This window comes from Drosophila sulfurigaster, chromosome 2L (assembly GCF_023558435.1).
Source record: "Drosophila sulfurigaster albostrigata strain 15112-1811.04 chromosome 2L, ASM2355843v2, whole genome shotgun sequence".
NCBI classification, from domain to species: Eukaryota; Metazoa; Arthropoda; class Insecta; order Diptera; family Drosophilidae; genus Drosophila; species Drosophila sulfurigaster.
This window is the reverse complement of record NC_084881.1, coordinates 9,793,530-9,819,062: the sequence shown is the minus strand read 5'-3', so window position 1 is coordinate 9,819,062 and position 25,533 is coordinate 9,793,530. Positions and strand designations below refer to the sequence as shown.

Below are 25,533 nucleotides of genomic sequence, written 5' to 3'. Positions count from 1 at the left end.
CAGGTAATTGTTTAATTTCTTAACTCACAAATACTTGACAGAAAAGAATGTGCACTTTATCCAAAAATATGACAATAGCGAGTTCAACTTAAATTGCGTATGTGCTCGTGGCAAAGTTTCATGCATGAGGTCCTGAATTCACAGTCAGATGAAAATAACAAAATTTATTTTCGTTCAAATGCAACTTTCTTGACAAAACAGTATACAATTTAGCGAGAATATCACAACAGTAAAATATATCTTAAATTGCGTATACCACATGTTCACGCAGTAGGTGCAATATTTATTTGCAGATAATTATTTAATTTCTTGAAAATCAAATGCATCTTAACCAACAATCAAAAATCAAAGTAAATTGCGTATACGACGGCCGGCAGTTTCATGTTGCAGTTGGAATATTTATTTGATGATCATTATTAAATTCCATTAAGTTTAAAAGTAACTTAACTTTTATCCAAAACTTTAACAATAGCGAAATTCAAGTTACATTCCATGGTAAAGAACATTGAAGTTTCACCCGGTCTGATGAAATATTCATATGCAGATAATTATTAAATTTCTTTAAGCGAAAATAAATTTGCTTAATCACGCTTACTGTGATACATTGAGATATTAATAATTAATTAATTTTAACATTTTTTCTCAACAATGTTTAATATTTATTAAGTGCACAAGAGCCAGTTGAAATTATTAATAATCAAGCTTAACAAGTTAATATTAAATTCATATGTTTTTTTAATGTAATTTAAATTAATACCGTAAAGCGGCGGCAGATTTAATATATGAGCGCAAGCAAAATTTTCTATTTGAATTTGTTTTCCCTTTTTTTTCGGTCACAGCATTTAATGCCATTAAAATTAAACGTAAAAGTATGAGAAGTGTGGTTCAACAATTGCAAGAATTGTAAAAAGAATGCGGAATTTTGCAGGCATAAAAAAAGAATATATAAAACGTTAAGCTAACTGCTTCAAGAAATGCAATGCATAACTTTTCTGATTTGCCTCGTTCATGAATAATACTCATTAGCTGTGGCAAGTAGCAAGCTGAGAGACTGAGGAATGTTCTTGCAACGAAAACATTGCTGACTTGACCGAAAACATAAACCTCTTACGGAGCTATCATCATCATCATCATTATTAGTTCAAGTTAAAGTTTTTGGCTTTAAGCAGCTTTAATTAGCGTCCAGGGTTGAATGGATGGTTGAAATTCAAGTTGAGGACAAGATGGAAGGAAGGAAGGAAGGGCACCGGAGAAGTGCTTAACATTTTTGTGCTGCCTTGGCATAAATGGCTTAATTGCGGACCTAATGACAAACTAGAACAACGCCGAAGCAACGACATTGTGAATAGCTAAAATTCCATGGCGAGTTACGCAATTACTTTAATTGTGTGCGTTATTGTCGTTTTTGTTGCTGTTGGAAATCGCAAATATTTATTGGTATTTATAAGTGCACAGCGTAAACATACATATCCATTTACACAAATACACACTGATGTATACGTGGTTGTGTGTGTTCAAACACAACAAAAAGCACTCCAAGGATCGTTCCTTGTCGTCGTTATGACAATGCAGAGCACAAAATTGTTGACATTTTTGTCATTTGTTTTTAGATTCTAGTGGCAATGACACACTGCCAACTTGTACACAAACACACACACACACACACATACACTGAGAATGTTATTTATAAAAATGACAGACACTTCTATTTCGCCACATGCCACATTGCAGGTCCTTCTGGCCTACCCGCTCGTTCGCTCTCCTCTCCGCTCTCTCCACCATCAGTCATCCTCTGTAGCTTTTTGCCCGTGCCATATGCAGAGTGGAATGCTGTGAAAAATGGCGGCTGTGTCACGTCGCATGCATCGTGAGTTTGTCACACATACCACACTAGATTAAATTATAATCGAGCTGCAGGATATGAAGGCAGAGCAGCCAAAAAATAGCGAAACTCTGCTTTTCCCCGAGAAACCATTTTGCATCTTCAGCTGCGTCTGAGATTTGCGCAATTGACTGTGTAAGTGCTCTCTCGTTCTATCTAGCTGTTCTCTCTCTCCTTCTCCTTCTCTGACTCCCTTTTTTGTCTGTCCCTTTTTTGGTATTCGTTTTTTAATGAAATGTCAGGCAAGTGTTTGAGCCATTTTTCATCTGGCGCAGCACAATAACAACAGAAACAACTGATTAACTTTTAACAGCCGCCGTTTCGCTTTGTGCATTGCATTTAAAAAGTATCGCATACTTTTATGCGTCGCCATTTTGATAGAACATCGTAAATCATGCAAGGGCCCAACCCACAAAGGACACGCCTTAACAACAACAAAACACACCTCCTTCCCTCCCTTCGCAATGTCGCCATAACACTTTGTAGCCCCTGCTGTGCTGTCAACCCTTTTGACATTTGTGCCTGAACTGCAAGTTTGACATTTTGCGTTAGTTTATGTGATATTTCATATATGATAAGAGCAACAACAAAAATAACTGACATTTCTACACTGCCCTTTCTTTATGACTGCCGCTGCCGCTGTTGTCCAGTGTTGGTCAACGCGCGTATACCTTTTTTGCAGCTCATTTAACACTTTGTGTAATCTGTGCAAACGCATCGAAAATATCAGCTCAAATTTGCTGAGCTCGGTTCTTGTATAATTCTGACATTTGTTTTGGCATTAAGCGCAGCAAATTTTTACTTTCACTGATAACATTTCTTCCATCTTATTGTCATGCTTTTACTGCTTTCGCTCTCTCTCCCTTTTGGTTGAGCTCATTTTTTGGCAAGTTCATGGCAAGATAAATGCATTATTTTTTATCTAAGAAGCGAAAGTTGCAAAGGGAATTTTTTGGGCGCATTGCAAGCGAGGGGTGGAAAGTCTATGGGGAAAGTCAGAAAAGTAGGGGAAACTTTTAAAGATTCTGTAACTTAAGATTGGATTGTAGCTTGACACTTATCTACGGAATAGGTGAAGTTCTTGTAATATGTGCAACTCGAGAAGAGCCGAAATCTTTGTTTTATTTAAACCTCAACTTAGATTGCAACTAAAATTGCTTCAATATTTTAAGTTTTCATTGAAAATACACAGTTTTCAATTTAATTAGCTTATATAACACATATTTTTGACTCCTCGAAATCTTTTAAGTACAGAAATATTTTGAGGTTAATTTTTTATTTTAAGCAAACATTTTTTTCAATTTTAGTGTTATTAGATCAATATTCATTACTTTTTGATTGCTATAGAAAGTTATGTACAGCAATAATGTACTCTCTTCTCAGTAGAAGAAATTTTTATTTATATATAAAACATAAATGTATAAAATATAAATATTTTTCATTTTTGGCGTATTATATATTCGAACCATTTATCAGTTTAATTAGGTAATTCTTTAAAGAAATATTGGGCTTTTTTCATACACTTTTGGCGCGTGCAGGCAATGTAAATCACGTGCTGAGCGCTGATAACAGCAATCAAACAATCTGGAAATATTTTCAACAATTTTTCATTGTTTTACTCGCATGAGCCGTGCGCCATAGGAAACGCCTTTCAATTTCTGTGCGCGATTTATGCCACATGTCAACTGTTTGACAAGGATGACCCCGTATAACCCAAGGCAAGCCACACCCCAAAAACAGGCAAGGCGGCAGACGAACAACATACTCATGACAGATAAGTGAAAACTTTGTATAAAAAAAAGCAACCGAGGAGACAAACAAATAAAAATTGCCACGCCTTTTTGCTTATTTTTGTTGTTTTTTTGTTTGTTTGGCTTTTTAATGTGTGCGACAAGCTCAAAGCAAATGCAAAACTTTGTTACACATGTAATGAAAAAAATAAATAAATAAACAACCACAATGCTCGACATATCATGTGACGAGAGATGTGTTAGAGCCCTTTCCCTTCCCCCTGGCCACCTTTCTCCTTTCCACCAATTCTAACTCCAACTCCTCGCAGCCTTGTTAAGCTGGTGAATTGCGTCGATTTACCATGCGAGGGCTGTCGCTAAGCCGCACGCCAAGTTGAGATATCAAAAGGCAAACACGACAAACAAATAAACAAATAAGCAAACAAAATGTAAAAGGGAAACAAAGACATATCTCTCAAGTGGCATCGTATGTCAGGCCAAGTGCTGCTGGCATGTCAAGTGCATGAGCTCAGCTCCAGCTCCAGCTCAGCTGAGGTGAGGCAGGGCAGGCTACAAGTATTCGAGAGTGTGTGTGTGTGAGTGTGCCCCAAAACCCACATCCATCAGTCAATCTAATTTGGCTGCGAGGCAGCAAACACGTGAGCAGTGTCGCCAACGTACATGATAATTTATATACATATATATATACATATTACATATAGTAGAGTATATAGTATATATATTTTTTGATTAAGTTGTAGGCATTTTGCAAGAAATATTTTCATTTATCATCTTCATTTTAAAGTCAAGTGCAATGGATATATGTATTTATTATTTATAAGTTGCTGTGCTTCTGCCCTGCTCATGTTGGTTTGTGCTCCAGCTGCAACAACAAAGGCCACTTGGCAATGCAAAACAAAGAGCCCTGAGCCAAAGTCAAAGCCAACGCCACAGCACAAAATGCAGGCAGGCAAACAAAAGGCTGCGCCCACAAAAGTATGCTTTAAGAATTTGTCCAAAAACATTTCTCTCTCTCTCTCTCTTCTCGAATGTATCCATGAATGTTTGGTCTGTGTCTGAGTGTGTTTATGTTTTTGCTTGAGCTGGCATTGTGTGCACAATGAGACGAGCTTCAGCTCATAAGCAGCAGCCTCTATTCTCTGGTTCCCCAAGCACTAAAGACCCCTCCAGAGAGTGAGAGAGCAAGCTGCGACATCGCATAGTTAAGCGTTGCGACTAAGCTATGATTATAATAAGTATGGAAGGCATTAGATCAACGTATTATAAAACTCCAGCTCACTTGGGCATACTGTATTCATTTCGCAATTCATTTCTTGGAAAGTGGCTGCTAATAGCCTTAAGTGAATACTCTCTCCTACTCTTTTTGGCTGGGAATTTGATGAAATTGAAGGCTATGCATAATTCATGAGTCGGTAGGCGAATATGTGGATGAATATGAAATGCAAATTTTAATTAATCAGCCATTGGAAATTGTTGACGATCACATTGCAGAAAAAACAAACAAACAAACAAAACGAGCTGCTAAAATATCAAAAACGAAGAGGTAAAACATTTCGATAAACAATTTATTTTATGAAAATTAAATCGCAATGGTAAAATATTGTGCCACTCAAATGTTAAGTAAATATTTTAAAAGGCCTGTTAATTAAAATGTTTTTCAAAATATTATTATTGATATCAAAGTTGTAACCAGTCGGGAAATGTTTTCACTGCATACAATTATAGCAAAAACTGCAGTTTAGCCTTACAAAAATGAATTATATAATTAATTGCTTCATTTTCATGTTGTGAATACTAATAAGCAGTCGCTTAAGTACATTAGTTTGCTCATTAAAGAGACTATTACAAATTATGGGAATTATGTAGACAATTATTAGGCATTCTTCTGACTTGGGTAGACTTAAGACTAGTTTATTTCTGGCGCATATTCATTTCATTTAAACGCAAAAGGAGCGTTTGCTGGTTGACATTCACATGAATCTACGGACACATTAGGCTGTCTAGCCATAAAGTCTCATATAGTGCTAGAGGCCTTGGGCTTAAGCCATAAATTGTTTCAATTTATTGTTAAGACCCTTGGTCCATATCATGTCTAATTCGTAATGCTCAACTATTTAGCAGCAAATGTTATACTCTGCGTCTATTTCGCTGTCCTTCTCTCTCCCTCTTTATCTTTCTCGTTCGTTCGTTCGTTCGTTCTATCTAAATTTTAGGGCATAGACATCAAATCCATTCACTGCAATGCGTCAAAAACGTTTCTCATGTGAGTTAGGGCTGCATTCCAAGCGCATCGTTTGCTGTTATGATGATGAACTCTATTCAAGGGGGGGGCCACAAAATGATGAAATGGGGCAGAGGAGGTATAAAATATTGCATGTGGGAAATGTAAAACATGCTATTCTCTTGGAAAAACCTTGCTATATACGTGTCTAGTGGCAAGCAAAAACAAGAAAAAAATGCAATTTCACTTTTTCGAAGAGCCAATAAAAGTTCAATTTTTTGAAGTCGCTTCCAATTTTATTTAACGTCATTACAGATGAAACTTTAATACCGAAAAACTTGCACTTGCTTGTCAGGCAACCGGAAGAGGCAACTGAGGAGGGCAGTCAACCAAGCAAGAAAGAAAGAGCTAGCTAGCTAGAGCTAGAGAATTGAGGGAGTGGGCAACAAGGGAATGTTATATAGAGTGTCTATTGATGGCCAGGCAGCTGTCATACGAGTAATTGTGCCACGAAAAGGTGAATATGAAATGCTCTCGCTCTCTTAAGAATTCGTAAAAATAAACAATAAAAATGAAGAAAATTTTTATAGAAAAAGTGAAAGATAACTACAGAAGTTTAAACAATTTTGTACAGGATTGTGCGTCATTTTAATGTATCATTTATTTTTAAACAACAAAATGCTTATATGCTTTCAAAAAAATATATGTTTTCTCATTATTATTATTATTTACGGAAGCTTTTAAAAAATTGAGCACTCGATGAGAAATTTTCAAAGTAGTTTATATCAATATTGTATTATAATTCGCCATCGAAATGGCTTTTCAATCATGCGCAACAACAATCTTTCAAGAAACTTTTATGCAAGAATTTTTTTGTAACGTTGCCTGTATCAATATTCCATGTTTAAGATTTAAGTGCTCAATCTACTTTTTCTCTCTCGTTGTTATGGCTGATATCCAATTTCCATTTTAATACGCATCAATTTTCATTTTTAATCCTCAACCAACTTTAGCCTATTCTGCACTTTTGATTAGGGCATTCGTTTCAACGAGTATATGCTATACACTTTTTTTCTTAGTTGAGTTTCAGCTTCTTCATCTTCTGCTTCGCCTTTTTCTCTTTTTTTTTACTATCAATTTTTCAATTTAGTTTGTAACAATTTTCTGGGCAAGTTTCCCAGTTGCTGCCAGAGTTACTGTTGCATTATATTTCTATGGCTGCACGACGATGTTACTCAATTTAAGACGTTGCTTGGCTGGCGACGAAGTCGCTTTGATAGTTACGTGTGGTTACACACGCGAATAGGGGATTCCCCATCCCTATCCTCATCCCACTTCCCCTCCGTCTCCATTTGGCTGTCTTGGCCGCAGTCAAGCAGACATGCCAGCAAGTCAGAGCTTAGTTATTGCTACACTCGTATCATTTTAGGCTACATATACAGACAGAAATGTATGTGGTAGCAAGTAAGTAGTATATATTTCCTTTAGCAATTTCGTCAGGCACTTGAACTTCTAGCTGGCACAAATCATATGCAATTTAAATGGGCATTAAATGTTCCATACCCTCGTATATCGTGTAAAGGGAAAACAAATGCGCTTTTCACACACTAAACTTACTGATATATTACTTGAGGAAAGTGCTACTTTAGTTTGACATAATTTCACAAAAGGTGGCAAATTTGCAACTGCTTTTTCTATTATGAAATTGATTTTGTTGTGAAAAGTTTTGTAGCAATTGCTCTTTGGCTTCGTATAAAATAAACTTAAATTCAATTTAGATTAAGTTTCTGTGGTGAATTTGTGGATTTCTTATGTATTTTTGTAGTACAAATAAATCAATTTGAACTCAATTTGCATTAGATTTCTCTTAATATCCGACCACAAACTAAGAGAATTTTGTGAAGACTTTTTTCATTGTTGTCGGCTTTAATTGGGCATGGAATGGAAAATGCAACAAATTCCAAACAAATTCCTCGTCGTTATCATAATGTTGGTCACTCATACACACACATTTATTATTAGCATAACTTTGTTGTACTTCATGTTGCAGCTTTAGTTTAAGTTCTGGAGCATACTATTCCTATGTCCTTTTCCCCACTCCCATGTTATATCTCATATATATTAAGCGCAAAGCGCTCTAAGCCCAATAACTTTCATGTTCACACACACACACACACACATACACGCATCGTACGTTGGGCGACTTTATTGTGTGTATGGGATGCTGAGCACAGCTTGGTGCCACTGCATTGCTGCAGGGCAACCAGCAGCGTACTTGCCTGCAAAATTTCCCATTTAAACTTTTCGCTACAGTACAATTTTCATTATTAATATGACTTTTTAGGCAGCCGCAAACGGCAAAGCGGCAACAGCGACGACGACGGCGACGGCGAAGATGAAGGCAGCAAACCAAACGGCGCCAAGTGGCTGTTCGGTCGGCTGTTCTGACCATGCTTTGGCTCTTTTGGCCATCCTGTTGGCCAGTTAAACGCGCCCAGTGTATTGTCAATGTTTGTTCGTGCCCGCTTTACTCGATAGCGATGGCAAGGGCGAGGGCGGGGACGGGGACGAGGACGCGGGAAGTTGCCTCTGTCGCAACAACGGGTGGTCGCTGCAAATGCCAAGGATAAAGTTTTTGCTCAGACTTGCCGTTTGACTTTGCAACAAGTGCAGATAGAAATGGGGCAGACCACGAGCTACAACACAGATGAGAGATGGAGGGGGGTGCCAAGTGGGCGGAGTTGGAGCCATAAACAGTGTCCAGGCGGCTTTTTAATCAAGCCCAACTAATGGTCCGAGCGGTAGGTAAGCCCAACAGCAGCACCCCAGCAGCAGCCCCTGTTTAAGCCAGCTCCACACCAAATGCCACCCAATGAGGCAAGCTGTTGGGGCAGCCCCAAAAACCTAACCGTAACCACGAAAGCCGCTTATTACTATAAAGTGAGATTAATGAATCTCTGTGCGACGTCGTTTTTTGGCTGGCAATTAATGAAATTTATTTGTGCCAACGCTTTGGCCAGCTTTTGTTGCTCTTGTTAGCGTGGTCGGTTTTGCGGGCGTGGGGAAGGGGGGCGGTAGTAAGTGGATGTGCTGTGAGCTTAGCGTAGGTGTGGCAACTTGTGGCAAGCAAATTTCAAAGCAAATTGTTTGCGTTTTTGTCTTTTGGCCATGGCTCACGATATTCTCCCAATTTATAGAGTATAAAGACAGCGCTATTGTGGCATGAAGAATGTCTAGACTCGACTTGACTCTCTGGCATTGAGCAAAATTGACAATGAACGATTTAGTTGAAGCACAACCAGTCGCCTTAAGACACAAAAGCTGCTCCCAAGATATGCATTATTTGATAATATTTCACAAAACTTCTTCGTCGCACCCATTTATCATTATGTTTTAATCCAAACTGTCTCGACTCTGCGGTCGCTGATATGACAACGTTGTGTTTAAATTAAACATTAACAGTTTCTGCTTAAGTTAAGTCTAAGTTTTAGAAATAAAATGGAATATAAAAAATATTTGAACATTTAACAGCTATCCATTCAAGAACCACTAACATTATCAAAATTTAACCAGAATTTAGATATGAAAAAATAGTGAAATATACCGATAGTTACATTAAAACAAATTAATTTATCGGAAGTTATATTTGGTATATTGATAAACTATTACATCGAATACTCAACAAACTATTTTAACTGAGAAGCATCTTAATAAAACATAATTTATGAACATTTTTTGAGTTGTGCAAGAGAGTAAAAAGTTTAAATATTATATGAGCGCACTTATGGAGAATTCGGTTATTGCAATGTTTTAATAAATAATAACAGGGTAAATAAGTACTTAAATTAAGAGATATATAAAACTAAGGACTTGAAGCTTTCAATCATATAATATACTATAAAGTACATTTGTAATATTAAATTAGAAAAAATAAGGAAGGCAGCAGGTTAACTTCAACAAATTGAAATAATTTTCCAGACATCGTAAAAGTAACTAGATTGTATGAACAAAACTTTGATCTCACCACTGTGCATCCGCTTAAATAAATTTATTTATTTAGGTATAGGACCCCAAATAAGCAAGCAGGCAAGAAGAAGGCAAAAACCCAATCTGTGAGCTTAACTGTAGCCGGCGAAGTGTTTTACGATTTTCGTTTGTTTTCTAACACACAAAAACTGTGAATTTTCCACGCCATTTTCTTGTGCACTTAATTAAAATTTCAAAAATACCATCAAGTCAGTCTGCTGCTCTAACGTTTAAATATAGAGAGAGAAAGAGAGAGAGAGAGAGAGCAGGGAAGATAACCTAACTTGCAGTACTTCATTGTTTTTGTCGTTGTCGTTGTTGTAGTTTATGCGTAATACGAAAATAATAATGCAGCACATTATAATAAATACGTAGCGAAATAAAAGACTGCGTATGTGTGTGTGTGTGTGTGTGTGTGTGTGTGTGTCAGAAGAGAGCGAGCGAGAGGGGAAGAGATATAAATATCGCATGCAATAAATTTAGCAAAGCGCCAGCAATCAGCCAACAAATTGTAAACAGTAAATTTTGTGCTAGGCAAGCTGTAGGGCATGGCAGACAGAGACAGACTGGGGGGGAGAGAGAAGGGATGAGGGAATGAAAGGCGAAAGGATGCTGGTTGTTCCACATTAGCACTAAATCGCAGCGTCTAACGCCGCCAGTTAGTTAAACGTTTTTCGCATAAATACAAAACACACTAAACTCCACGCATAGAACACCTCAGAAAGAGAGAAAAGAGGGGGCGCTGCGGCACGCCCCCAAAAGAAATATATAACTGCAGCGGTGTTAGATAAAAGTGCGAAGTGCGGTGGGAAGGGTACGAACTAATCTTTATTTCGATATTTGCATAAAACAGCAACAGGGAGAATAGCGAGCAGAACAAGAACAACAAATATGTCAAAAAATTTGCAAGTGGCGTCGACGTCGTTGGTTTTTGGGTTTTGTTGTGCTTCATCTTCTGTACGCTGTTTGTTTTCGTTTTGCTTCTTTTTTTTGTATTGTGTGGTGGTTGCCACTGCATAAAACTGCAAGCCAAAAGGATTTACTACGCTGCGTTGCGATGCCACGCCTTCTGCCGTTCCGCCCTCTGACACTACCGCTACACATGCAGGGAGCTATTGCTGGCTGCTGAGACAGAGTCACGTTATTTGCAGCTGCTGCAATCTATCCGACAAACTCTGACTCCGTCAACAGCGGTGTTGTGCTGTGTGCGTGTGTGTTTGAAAGTAGACTGTGAGTGTGTGTGTGTGTGCAGGAGGTGGCAATGGCGGCTTTGTGGCTGTTTGTTGTAATAAGAGCAGCAGCAGCAGCCGCAACAACAGCGCAGCTGGATACACCTACAAGCACACCTGTCCACACACGCACACTACACACTCCCACACACACACACTCGCTGCACATCTCGCTGCAAGTGTTTTTGATCTCGCGCTACTTTAGCCTGTTGGGAATTTTGATTAAAAATGCTTCCACGTGAAGCTCAAACGTGCTTGGCGTGTAGCTGGTGGCAACTCTGGCAGCTTGCCTCAGCCTCAGCACCATGTGGGGGCCACACTGGGCGTGTCAGTCCGCCTTTATTGGCATTGGCGCGTTTATTTTAACACGCGCCAATGTGTGTAGGTGTATCCTCTGTCTCTCTCTCTTTTCCACATGTGTGAGTGTGCGTGTGCTTGTGTGTGTGCACGCTTGCAAATTTTTACATTGAGATTTATCACACCAAAAACTTTAAGCCAACAGGCGAGCGCAAAAAATGAACGTAAGCAAGGATTGGTCTATGACAAGACGATCTTCGAATACTCTGTAAAAGAGAAAACCTTGAACGTTTCCTAAGACTTGCCATCAACTTCGTTACTGCGATATAAACGAAATAATTTATTTACTTGCTTAATTTTGACAATAAACAACTTTAGAATTTATGAATTTTAATATTAAAGAATGATAATACACCATAACTTGTGTTTATCCATTTGCAATAAGTGATGATTAGTTTCAGCACTCTAAATAGTTAATGAGTTTCTGATTGTAAGCCTTCACTATTATTGAACTATTTAAATAATTAAATACAAATTGAAAATGCAGTTATATTAAGGAAACTGTTTCAAATTATCTAAAAACGCTGTTCATTCATTTACGAAGCTTAAAGTTTAAATTAACATTGTCAATAGAAAAGAGTTCTGGTTGTTCCTCAATTTCTTCTGAATTGCTCTCAAAAATCTTTGAGTGAACATCAATTTTTAAAGAAAATTCAATCATTCAACCACCTGCGACACATGTTCAGACTACCCTCAGTTAGAGTATAAAGATGATGTAAATATCACAACAGAAGCCGCAGCCTTTTTTGCAACTGCTCCATAAAGCAATTAATAGTTAAGGCTCCTGGCGTTTGTGCAGCTGCAGGTGAGTTATATGAGATGATATATACATACATATAGATGATGGATATACACGGAGCTAAATGCGGGCATCCCATGGAAATGAGGAGAAAAAAAATAAGGAAAGTGAATGAAGAAAAACTTCCGTGTGATTAATTTGCGGCAGTAAACGAAAAGAACTGGATAAATGTTGGCAACAAGATTTACAAACTGAACACAGAATTAAAGCGCGTATAGTTTCAGAAAATATTTACACAAGTATTACACAAGGGCCATCAAAAATGTTGCAGCTAGATTTTCGGGTCGATTCGGTCATGACAAACGGTCTCTGGATTTAATGGCAACTTTTACCTTCAGTTGGCTTGTAGTCCCTGCTAAACTACACTAATTACTTCCCCTCGGCTTGTGACTAGGAGCTGGCTATATGGGCAGGGAGCTCTATCAAGGAGCGTTACAAGCGGCCACAAATCAAATGCACACCAATTACCTGGCGCCAGGGCGCACAAAGCATAATCAACTGGCATAATTAACAACTAAAAATGCATATGGCGAGGGTGAGTGTGTGTGTGTTTGTGTTTGTCTGTGTATGCCATATACACACACAGAGTTGAGTGTATCAACAAAAATATGTTTTTCCACCTGGCCGTGCAATTTTCACACATTTTGCGGTCATACGCGGCGTCGCCGCGTCGTCGCCTCCCATAAACAACAGCAACCAACGACGAACGACGACAACAACAACTACAACAACAGTAACAGTAACAACAACATTAACAGCACCAGCAGCAGCAGCAACGGCAACAAAGAACAACAAACAAGCTACAAAACAGCCTGTAGACAGTAGTAAATTATAAGTTGCAGTCTAACGGGCAAAGTACAGCACATTACTCATACGCCTCATGTGCATAAATTTTTTTACCATTTTACCTTCAGCGATAATTATTTTCCGTTTACAAAATGGCTGCCAGGCGAAAGTGGCCAAAAAGGCTGCAGAAATCAAATATATTTCAATTCTGTTACAAATTTTTGTAGCTATTTAATATCTGAGCGAAAGAAAAGTTCAATTATATTGCAATAGAAATTCAAATTTCCTAATACTATACAATTTTTTTATACCAAGAGTTCAAGTTCTTTTATCAAGTCAAGTTAAATTATGTTCGGTTGTATTATTAACTTCTTGGCAGTGAAAAAAATGGTGACAACGAAGCGCCGGCCACTTTAAAAGCTCACTCTGCGGCGACATTCAAGTTATGAATGCAACTTTATTATAAATGTTCGCTCTACTTCATTCACTTTGCTGCATATTACACAATATTCGAGTTCATGTTGGATAAGAGACTTCTTGAATTGTACTTCAATAAAACAATACAAATAAATTATGCAAATCATAAAACAAATTGACATTTTCAAGCTGTCATTCAATTTGGGAATTATTATTTACTAAACCTAATTGCGAGCATAAAATAAAATAATAGTAGTTGTCTGTAGCTACATTAAATTTACTTAGCTGCAAATCATACATTTGCTGAGCTCACTTCAAGCTCTTTATAACCACAAAACTCTGTTTAACTTCACTCAATGAACAATAAATGAATTTACGTGTAATTAAATTAAAGTTGCTTCTGTGGTTTGCCAGGTCCATAAATTTTGTTTAGTCGTGCCGAACAACAAATTATGAATATAAAGTGCAACCATGTTCATCATTCAGAATACCACTATATTCAATCAATATAATTATAACTTTGAAAACTGTTTTTTTTTCCGAGGCAGTATTGTTTTTTTTTTTTGTTGTTGATTTAGCAAGCGATTAATTCGAACAAGTTTGCTGCACACTTAATTAGTTTAAGGCTGCTTTAAGCTCATTAAAATTGTTCAAGCTGCCAAAAGTTATAAAACTCTTGACTCTTCACCCCCAAAAAATCCCGCTGTGCATCGCATCCCTCGTTTAACAGATGGAGTCACCCAGAATGTTTGTTATTGATTTGCAAAAGGCAAAAAGCCAAAAACGAACTTTTAGCTGTTTATAATTTAGTGCAAAAATTATAAATACTTTTTGGGACGGTCGGGCCGGGCTGAGGATGGACTTGCCTTTGCTTTTTTGGCTTGCCTTGGTTTTCGCTCTCTCAGTTTAAGCAAATTAGTTCAATTGGCAGGGCCAGTAAGTGAGCAGAGAGAGAGAGAGAGAGTTCCCATTCCCCCTCTCTGCATAGACTTGATTAGGCTTAGGCAAAACTTTATCCTTTGCACAGTTGTAAATAAGCAAAAGTAAATTTTGGCAAGTAATTTAAGCCACACAAACAAGCTGGCAAACAACTTTGCAGCTACCCCTTGGGTAAGTGAAGCAGCAGCAGCAGTAGCTAAATGCAGAGTGCAGAGTGCTGAGGGGAGGTGTCTGCTATTACGCCAAGGCATGTAAAGTTCTTTACCCAATTTTAATTCAAAATCAATGTATGAACTTTGCTTACATTACGCTAAAACTTTGCCATACCCCTCATGCCACTCTCATGCGTCGCAGCCCCCAGAGCTGTGACTGCGGCTTCTATTAAGGCGCCTGCATTTGCTATGTTATATATGCCATGGCTGGCTGGATCACTGGATGGTTGGATGGCTGACAGGAGAGCGCTGCCTGCCTGGCTGCCTCAATGAATGGTTCGCTGGATGGATGGTTGGTTGGATGCTGGATGGCTTGCCACTTACCTTCATAGATGGTTAAAGTTGCATCTGCGGATACGGCGTCGCCCACGCCGTTCTCAGCCACGCACTCGTATGGCGCATCATCGCGTCCCGCCCGAACGGGCTCGATTCTCAGTATGGAAATGCCGCCCGGTTGCTCCAGCACCGTGTAGCGCGATTGAGTGCCTGTTATACATACGAGTTTGCGTCAGTGTGAGGGTCATGACCTTACGATTAGACATACGATATTCGATTACGATACGCTTACCTGAAACTTTTTTGCCATTTTTGCGCCAAACAATCGATGGAGGTGGATCACCGCGTGCCGCACAATAGAAGCTGGCCACGCCTCCGACACGCACGCCCTGATTTTGCGGCTTCCTGATGATCTCCGGTGGATCTGTGAAAGTGTGCAAAAGAACAGCATTTAAGAGTTAGTAAATTGCTTGGCAATTGCAAATACCGACGACGAACCAGACACCGATTGCGATAGCGATAACGAGGTAGATAGAGAGAGAGAGAGGGAGGGCAGAGCACTAACTAACAAGAGTGGGACAAGTGGGCAATAGATTTGGCGAAGTGAAAAGTAGGCTGCCACTCTTGTGCTGCAGTTAACACGTTGGCAAAGTGAGCTATGGATTTTCGTAGCCGCTGAAAAGTAGGCAACAATTTGGCAGGCAGCCCTCGCAAGGGGCGGGCATTAATTCACGCGCCGTAGAGTAGGCAACACTTTTTGGCGAGTCAACGCATTGCCGAACGGACGAACAAACGGGATTTAGGCAGACTTTGCGTAATTGTTGCCACAGCAACAAGCACGAACTGTTAAAACTGCTGGCAACAATTTTTAAAGCCTTTTTTCTGCTGTTGCAGCGCATTCGATTTATTTCGCCTTACTGAGAGAGCGTTGTGTGTGTGTGTTTTGAGCGTTATTTTCTTTTCGTTTCGTTTCGTTTCCCTTTTCTTTTTTTACATATTTGTCACAATATGCTGTCAATACAACGTTGCATGTTGTTTGTGTCACACACAAAGGCAGCGGCGTCGCACGTACGTGCTGCACACACTACACACAACACACAGCACGGAGATACATACGTAGAGAAAACGCAGCAAAATATTGTCATGTCTTTCCACCACGCCTCGAGGCCCTCTCTTCTCTCCACCATACTCCAATCGCCATCGCCATCACCATCACCATCATCAATTGTCCTGTCTCTGCTGTCGCTCTTTTCGTCCTGCCCTGCCACGTTGGCGAGCAGGAGACAGCAAACCGGAGAGCAGTGTGTAAAGTAGTTTACCCAACATATCAATTCGATTTATGCATTTTATTCAATTTAAATGTTAAATTTTCATTTTCATTTCAATTCGCATTGACTTTGCGATTTTCTTTTGGTTTCTTTTGTTTGATTTCGCTGCTCTTTTTCTCAAGCAGCAAACTTACGTGTCAGATATTGTATATACGGAAAATCCGAAAAATTTGCATCTGTAAATGGTCGGCAACGGGTTAATCATTTTTACAACGAACGCATCAACGCGATTTTTTCCGATTTAACGCGTTTATCATTTTTTTTTTGTTTTATCGATTTATTTTTCAGTTATTACCTTACAGCTAAGACTTAATGAGTAAATGTATTATATAATTTAACATATAACTTAATTTAATTTAAACTTAAGACTCATATTACACTTGATGATTTAAAATACTTTAACATTATAAATATAAATAAATATCAATAAACATTTAAATACATATATTGCTGATAATTAACTAAATTTCGTATATACCTTAGTTACATTTAAATTTTACTTTCTATAGTAGTAATTGTTAGACTTTTTTTTAGAAATTATAAGAATTTATTGTAGAAAAAAAATCTAAATTAAATAATAATAATAAAAAATATAGTATTGTAATTAAATAATAAAAGTTCAGAATTTGAAATAAACTTTCAATACGCAGTATGGAAGAAACTGCATTTTTCCACAAATTTACTTTAAAGCAAACTATTAACTTGTAAAGGTCAGTAGCTGACTCTTGTTATTGTGGACTTTTATGGATTTTTAATATGAAATATTAAGCATTACAACTTTTTAGCATTTTTGTGCACTGTCTAAACCGATACCAAGTGGGATATCGAATTTGCAAAGCAAACAAGCAAACCATCAAAGGCTAGAGCCGCAGGAATATTCCAGACGAATACGCTGGATAGAAAGAAACAGCGAGATTTGTTCAGAGAGAGAGAGAGCGAATAAGAGACAGATTGTGTTTGTTGCATTTGTTGCCTAGGTCAGAAATCTGAGGACATTGTAAGTAAGGAGTATTGTAAATAATTTAAAGTTTGCTTCAAGGCGTTCACATCCAAAACATGCAGACCATTTGGTTGCTAATGCGTTGTCATTGTTGTTGCTTAAGTTGGCTGCTGATGTTCTTGGTGTTGTTGTTGTTACCGAATACTTTTTGGTATCATTTGGCAAGTTTTGCGTTCAACTTTTGCCTCGACAAGTTGTTTGACCAGAGCGAAAGAGAGTTTTTGAGAGTACGGCAAGCATGTGGAAAATACACAAACAGCAAACAAGCAGCAGCCACAACAACAAAAATGAAAAGAAAATAGCAAAAATATATGTATGTACTCGATGTGTTTGTTTGTCTGTGTGTGTGTGTGTGGCTTTCAAGTAGAGCCAACTGAACAAAAGTTGACCGAGCCAGCCAATTTCACTTGTCACTCGGTGTCTACCTCAATTTCAGCAGAATATTTCAAATTTGACACTTGCAAATGCAACTCTGGTCACGAAATTAACTGAAAACAATATCAAAAGCAGCAGCAGCAGCAGCAAAACCAGCATCAAAAGCTGGGAATATCTTTGAAAAGTGAAATGTTTGCTTATGCAATGATTGACAATTTATGAAGGAAATGCATTTCCGCCAGTCGACGTCGAGCTTTTTGCTTTAAGGTAAGAGAAAGAATGTTAAAAACATTGCGATTTATTCAAACAATTTTAAAGTACATCCGCCATACTGTTACTATGTGTTGTGCTGCTCATTATAAAACGCCCAATGGTAGATGAAGATGAAGATGATTTTGCCGTGGCTGTTCGCGACGATTTCGCTGGATTTGCAAAGCACTTGAAAGCATTTTACGCTTACGTTAACAGTTTTTATAGCTCAGGCAGTCGGCAATAAGCATATTGGTTTGTGGCTGTAATGAGCTACACAGCATCAGCTAACACTGAGTCCTACAATTCCACCAAGCACACCACAAGATGGCAAAGCAAATTTACAGCGATTTCTTCATCTTTTTTTTTTTTCCTTCTCGTTTTCGTTTTTTCTTGGCGCATTTGTAAAGTTTTATGTTTGCTTAAACAATTTGATTGCAGAGTCGCGTCAGACAGACGGACAGACAGAGAGAAGAGACAGTCAGACACTTGCGTGACGAGTCATAAAAATCGTATCATTACAGCCATAAAACTGGGATTTCTGTTTATTTGTTGGATTTCTAACATTTGCTCGCAGTGCTAGAGCACAAAAATTTAAATAAATTTAATTATGTTTGTGCTCAGCGAGCACTGCAGAGAAGAGGAGAAGGAGGAGGTCTGGGAGATGCCTGTTACAAAGATTAAAGGAATACCAAATGAAATTTGTAGATGCCGTAGATAGTAGGAAGTATGTATGTTACTAGTAGCAAACGCCAGGTTTGCTTTGATTTGATATAGGGTCTGGTCTCCATATCAATGGATGGATGTCGGTGTGTCTGTGTGTGTGTGGGTGTGTGTACAGTTAAACTGCAACCAACTTTTTGCCTTGCGTGCAGCTTTTTGCTGATTTTTCATTTCGCACGTTTCGCTGGCTGGGGATTTAGGAGGAGCTGGAGGGGCTGTGTGGCTGGGCTCCATAGAGCGAGCAAACAATTTCGTTGTTGATATGTGCAAATTGATTTCAACGTTTGAAATGTGCAGTTATAGATACACACACACACACACACACCCACACACTAACACTCAGACACACAACCATACCCTATCTCCATCCCTTGAATAGAGCAATACGATTATATGCACACACAGAGACCCAGGCAGAGCGAGTGAGAGCCTGGCAATTTATATGGAAATTAATACTAACATTTTTACTATAGCAAAATGAATATGGTGCACAAAAAAATATATATTTATACATAAAATTGAATTGATTTTGTTAAAAAATATTCACGAAACGTTTTGCCGCACAGTGGCGTAGTTTAATCATTAGAAATAAAGTTAAGGTGTGCAAATAACTAGATATAAAAGTACTACAATTTTACATGCATGGCCAGAATTCTCTTCTGACATTTTTGCTAACTAGCTACCACTTAATATCCACAAAAAAGAGCGAACACCCCAGCACTATGTTGTCGAAACTTTCGCTGACCCTTCACCGAAAACTCTCGCTGCTTGTTAACCCCTTTCTGGAATGACGCCTCTGTTTTTAGAACATTGTAAAATTATAGCTATAACTTTTGGCCTTGTTTCCAATATGCCAAAATGCTCATAAAAATTGACCCCATACCCCACCAAGCAGAATCGGGTAAGGTAAGAAAAGAGGCAGTTAGTAAGGGAAGGAGAAAGAGAAAGGAGAAAGCAGGGCATATAAAATCAGCATATGCTATGCGCTGTAAAGTATGCAGCTGTTTTTTATGGCTCTAACCCTAGTTGAGAAAGTTAGGCCTGGAAATGTTTTAGGCCTGGCAATTTATGACGCTACTTTTAAGCCCCCGGGCCACACTGCTTTTCCTTATGCCCCAACTTCCTCGCTTTCACCGCTGCTTGTTGCCCCGCGGGCAACGTTTTTCTATTTCATCTGTACGACTTTTTAATAAGTGCCAAGTGCGGGCGGAAGTTGTGGAAAATTTGCCAACATTTTTAGGGTTAGACTCTCTGATGTAATAGGAAAGAGCTTAAGCTGGCAACTTGAGAACGCGAGGAAGAGGCTGAAGAGGCCCCGCGGGGCAGGTTTTTGGACTCTAATACTAAGCTGTTGGCAATGTGTGAGTATTTGTGTGTGTGTGTGTGTGTTTGTGCTGAGGACAAATCATTTCGGCAAAACTATCAGTAGCTTTTGCAAAAGATGAGCCAAATGCAAGCGAAAAAGTCCTTCACTCAGTGAGAGCACTTCCTGCCCTCTGTGCCTCCCTCTCTCCCTTCCCGTAATCCTTATCTCGCACGTACTGTCGTCCTGTTGACTGACAGCAGCAATTCACCTGTCAGCATCAGCAGCATTTCGTTTTACTGAATTGCATTGAAATACGATGCTAAATTTAACGATTCATTGCATTTTGCTACCCAACACTTCACCATTTTGACCGCCCTCCTCGTTCCCCGTCCCCACGCCCTATCCCCATCCCTATCGCCATTCTTCGAACAGTTATACAGTTCTTACAGAAAATTGCAACTCTGTTGAACGCGTCGGAGCCGAGAGCTCTTTCTTTCTCCCCCTCCACCGATACCGGTTGGGGCGTTGTGTATTTTTAATGCAGCAACTTTGGCATAGAATTGCTAAATCTGCTGAGTCTAAGAAACAGAACGCCGCCGCCTGACTCGATTTTGGTGCCTGGACACACTGCACTGCAAATAAAATATAAACTGCAGCATTCACATACCCTATAATTTGTCGTACACGCTCAATTGGCTATGACAGACAGACTCGCATAATGACCAAATTACTTTGACAGCATTTACAGGGTATTGCGGCAGTCGATCGGTATCCAATTTCAGTAGTTTTTATGGCCAATGCCAGACGTTGGTGCTCTGCTGTATGCAACTAAATTTTAATGTTACTTGAAAGAGTAATAAAAATAAAGTTTACGCAAGTTGAGAACGAAGAACTGAGAGCTGTGCTAAGTAGTGAAAAGCATCGCTCTCGCCTCGAACAAAAGGCACTGATTATATCGTATGGCAAACGCAACAGCCCTGCAAAGTATGCAATGTTAAATTTTAATTAAATTGTACAATAAACAGCAGGCAAAGCGAAGCTTTCGCAGGCTTCACTCGCTTAAGTCGCAGCTTTGATTTTGCCCCAACGCTCAAAAGCACAGTGTGAAGGCGAGAGGAGGCAACGTCAAGCAGGAGAAGTGTCAACAAAATCCCATTAAACAATTCATCAAATGATGAAATCGATAGACGCCATTCGTGGATGCTGGATAAAGTTTTTCGGGCCTATCAAGCGACAGGTTTCGCTGCGCAGTCAGGCATATAAATGATGTGGGCCGTGTGCCCATCATTAATCAAAATTAAAAGTGTGACCAGTTGGTCAGAGGGGATGATGTCGTGTGACACGGGGCAGCAGCCCTGTACCCAGTACCCAACACCCCCGAAGCATTGTTTCTACCGAAAATCAGCATATTACTTCAATCTAAGCACACATATATAGAGAAGACTATAGGTGAAGCGATTCCCTTGTCCCTCGCTGATGCTGCAGCTGCGCTTCGTGTGCTCTGGTGTGCCCAGTGACCCTTCACATTTGGCATCAGGCTAAATGAACCGATAAAAAGGTAAACCATTAGCCAAGCAAAATGCCAGTTTCGTTCCATTTTACAAAGATCTCTCAATCAGCTGTCAACTGTCGGCCATAACAAATGTCAATTTAACCCGGCCACAATCTGCAAGTCAATAAGCCTAGCCCAACAGCAACATCCCCGCAGCCGAGTCGAGTCGTTGTTTGCGGCCGAGGGTTGTGGCTGAAGAAGGTTCGCCATTATATGGGGGGGATTAAAAAATTATCATTAGTTATGCCGACTTCTTAGAGAATCTGCAAAACATAAGCTGACAGTTAAACCCGGATATCTTAAATTGAATTTCGCTTTTAAAATTCAATTTTGATGGAACTCAGCCTTAGCTTTATTTCTAGTAAATTTCTAAAAGTTTAGCCATTGAAATCAAGTTATGCCAAATTATTGCTATCGAAGATTGAAATAAATTTATTTGATTTATATCAATTAGTCTCAATTTTATTTATGGTCTTTTATAGTTTTAAGTTATGTCAATTGATTTTTATGCAATTTGCAATTTAAGTAAAGTTGCTTTAGATTTCAAATATATAAAATAACACACTTTTCATTAAACAAATAAACATCCTGCGTAACTTCTTGAAGAAAGTGCTGCTAGTTGAGCACAACTTTATTACTTTATGCTGTCACTATCAACTTGCAAGATACTATCTCAATGTTAACACATAACTTATGCATTTTAATAAACTAGAAAATTTGCTTAAAAATTCTATTGACCCAAATGTAAAAATGTAAATGTAAATTTTCCACAGTTCCACAACATAATTTTGTGCTGAAAATTTTCCAAAAACTACTGTTCGCTCGAGTCTTGAGCTTGGCGACCAAAAAATTGCTTTGGCTAGCCCGAAAATGACTTGGCAAAGTCAGCGTTAAATGGCCCAAAAATGCAGAAACACACAGAGACAAAAACAAAGACAGGGGATAGAAGAGAGAGAGAGAGAGAGAGAGAGAGAGAGAGAGAGAGAGAGAGAGGAGGCAAGAGAATGTGACACACTGACAACTATTACTGACCGTTGCCAACACACGAAAATTTTACATGACATTTTAATATAATTAGTTTTTGCTGCTGGCATAATGTAAAGTGCGGCCAAAAAATGTCAGCAAGTGCAGACCAAGAGAGAGTGCTATAGAATGAGACAGATAGAGCGAGAAAGAGAGAGACAGGGAAAGTGCTGTAGTAGTTCAAGTTGCCTTAAGGACTGAAAAGTTGACTTGTCTGTGCGGTTGCCTGTGCGGTGGGTCGATTCGGGTCTAAAACTATTTGAGTTTGCGGTCGGTTGCCAGCATTTTATAAGCCGCATCATATTTTTCGCAAAAATTTTAGTCTCACGCCTGTTCTATTAAATGGGGATTTACTCTCGCACACACACACACACCTAGCTTGTATCTTTGTATTTTTGGGGGCATCTATCTATCTATCTATCTATTCGTCTATCTGTTTTTTACAGATACAAGAAGACTACGACAGGCACATGGGGCCCACATTCATTATTTCTCTATGCAGGATTACGGCGTAAGCTGGGCTACGGCTTAAAATGCCGCAAACTTTATGAGACGCAACACACGTGCCACTCTCCTCACCTTCTCCCCACCCCCCGCCCTCCACTCGCTGTCTCTTTGTCTAGCTGCTGTTTTTGCAAGTCCACCTTGCCCCCTTTTGTGGACTAGGCCTAGACAATTTATGATTGCCTGTGTACAACGACGAAATCTTGTAGACAACCTGGCAATTTCATAAACTGTGCAGACACTTGCCAAATTGACAATACCCTCCTTCCGCCTGTTCCCCTAGATGTAATGCCTTGCCTTTGTCTTCGTCTTTTACGCACGTAAAGGCGCCTGTAAGCAGGCTTTGATATTTTATTGAGCTTGTCATAATATTTATGATATGTATTTGATGCGTGTACCAGGGACTAACAGGACAATAGTCCAGGCTACTGTCAACTTGATGCAGTAATCCCTCCCTCCTCCGCCTTGCCTTGCCTTGACTGTGAGACAATTCCGAAACTTTGCCTACAGTTTGAAAACTTTTATTATTATTAGCATTAGGCATTAAGAGTGTGTGTGTGGGCTGAACGTCATGTCCTTTTGGCTTTTATTAGTTTCAACTTTTGACAGAAATTATATTGAGTTTATACTCCAACTCCATATATATATTATATCTAGAGATATATCTAGAGATATATATATAATGATCATGATGAACCCAGAAACTTTTCTTTTTTTTTTCTTGGTGCTCACATCAAAGTTTCGTTTTTGCCTCGGTTTTGTTTTGTTTAATTTGTGTTATTTATAAGCTGGCAAAAAGCTTTGGGCAGTTGCTCACTTTGCTGTCCTCTCGGCCGCTTTCGGTTTTGTCCGTAGCTAATGGCGAAAAGAAAAACTTGTCTAGCACTTGGGCGAGGCAATGCCATTGGCAGCAACAACAACAACGACAACAGCAAACGCAATAGCAACTGCCAGCTAAATGTGCACAAAGGTAAACAGGCAACACTTAAGTCGCGCCAGCAGCAAAAACAATGCAAGAAGACTGGCAACAGTCAACAGCTAACAACAAGGCTAGAAGAAAGCAGCTCTTGGTACGGGGTGGGCGGTACGCTAAGCCGGCCTGTGGCATGTGGCAACTGTGGGGGGCGCTTTTAAGTGCGCTCTCTATATAGCATGTGGCAGCAACAATAAGTGAAGTTGCCCAGATTTCAGCGTGTGTTTGTATGTGTATGTTTACTTCGTTCGCTGTCTGTTGGCATTTCAGCTGCCTTCAAATCCGCATTGTCATAGCTTGATAAATAGCTGAAATTACTTACAGAGTGGCAACACTCAGCTTAAGGCTGAATACACTCTCGCTCTCTCGCTCTCAATGGAGGAAACATTATCACAAAACTACAAAAAAAAAAATAATACGAAAAGAAGAACTTTGCAGCAAAGCAAAAAAATGTCTGAAAAGCTAGAAAGAAATGCTCAATGGTCATGCTTAAAGCTAAGCATTAACAATATATGTGAAAGAATAGACACAAGTTGTGCACAAAACTGAAAATCAAAAGAAAACTCAATTTCACTGCAACTTTTCTGCTCGAATAAATGCACAACAAATTTTAGTGGAGCTAAGTGAAAGCGAAGCAGCGCACACAAAGCCTTTGATCTGGGAAAACTCGAGAGCGTATTTGACATATTTTACGTAGTTGGACAGTGTTGAATTGTGCTGATCGCATAAAGAGACGGCATAAAGTTTACTTGGAATTATGTACGATAAGATTCTTGTATGTAAAACTATTTTAAATTTGTCGAGTTAATGATTTACCATCTTGTTTGTTTTTTCTGAGATTTCTTTAATCCAAAAACAAATGGTACGCATAAGTTGAGTCTATATTGAGCACCTGCATTTATCTGCAGATTTCATAATCCAATTTTATTCTTAATATATTCTTCATCAATATACTTTTATCAAGTGATTTTACTGGGAGCGTATCTTTATTTTTAAATTGCATTTCATTTAATAATTTTGGTTGAACATTGTTTAAGTTTGCCTAAATGAGATAAATAAAAATTTTATCTCGCATTTTTGAAATGTGTCGAAACAAATATTAATTCGAAATAACAATCCTTTTTGAGAAGAGATTAAATGCATATATGTAAATTAAGCATTTATAATACCAAGGCTATTCTTTCATAAATATTTCTTTTGTAATTCCATTCACAGAGTATTGCAAATGCCATCAACGTGCCGTGCACAAAAGTGACATGCAGAGCAGAAACAATAAGAAATTGTTACAGCGAAATTTCGTATCGTTGTCGGAAAACAAATAAATCGTCATGAGTGAGATTTTGGCAAATCTCGAGCACAAGTTAAGTTAAGGGATCGTCTGTGAATCCAATGAAAACTAACAGACAGCCTTATATCAGCGCATACCCTTGCCCCTGTTCCCTCCCTCCACTGCTCTGTTGTGCCCTGGCCTGACCATGTGTCTGCATATCTAGAAAAGAGCTAAAATGCTTAGACGACAGCTACATCAGCCGTTAAGTATGCAATGCCTCTTTGCCTTTTGCCTTTGCCATTGCCTTTGACTTTGGCTCCAGTCTACGGCCTACG

At 38.9% G+C, this 25,533-nt stretch overlaps 1 protein-coding gene across 8 annotated transcripts in view; it reads right to left on the bottom strand.

Moving 5' to 3' along the window:
* LOC133846137 (tyrosine-protein phosphatase Lar) overlaps positions 1 to 25,533 on the bottom strand; it is a 159,749-nt gene that overhangs the window by 61,656 nt on the left and 72,560 nt on the right. For 7 of the 8 annotated variants that reach the window (XM_062280918.1, XM_062280926.1, XM_062280943.1 and 4 more), the window contains 3 exons: positions 16,358 to 16,399; positions 15,188 to 15,319; positions 14,944 to 15,105 (listed from right to left, as the gene is read on the bottom strand). In XM_062280918.1, coding sequence (XP_062136902.1) covers positions 14,944 to 15,105; positions 15,188 to 15,319; positions 16,358 to 16,399 — 336 coding nt within the window. The remainder of the gene's footprint in view (positions 1 to 14,943; positions 15,106 to 15,187; positions 15,320 to 16,357; positions 16,400 to 25,533) is intronic. The other variant, XM_062280952.1, reaches the window with a different exon arrangement.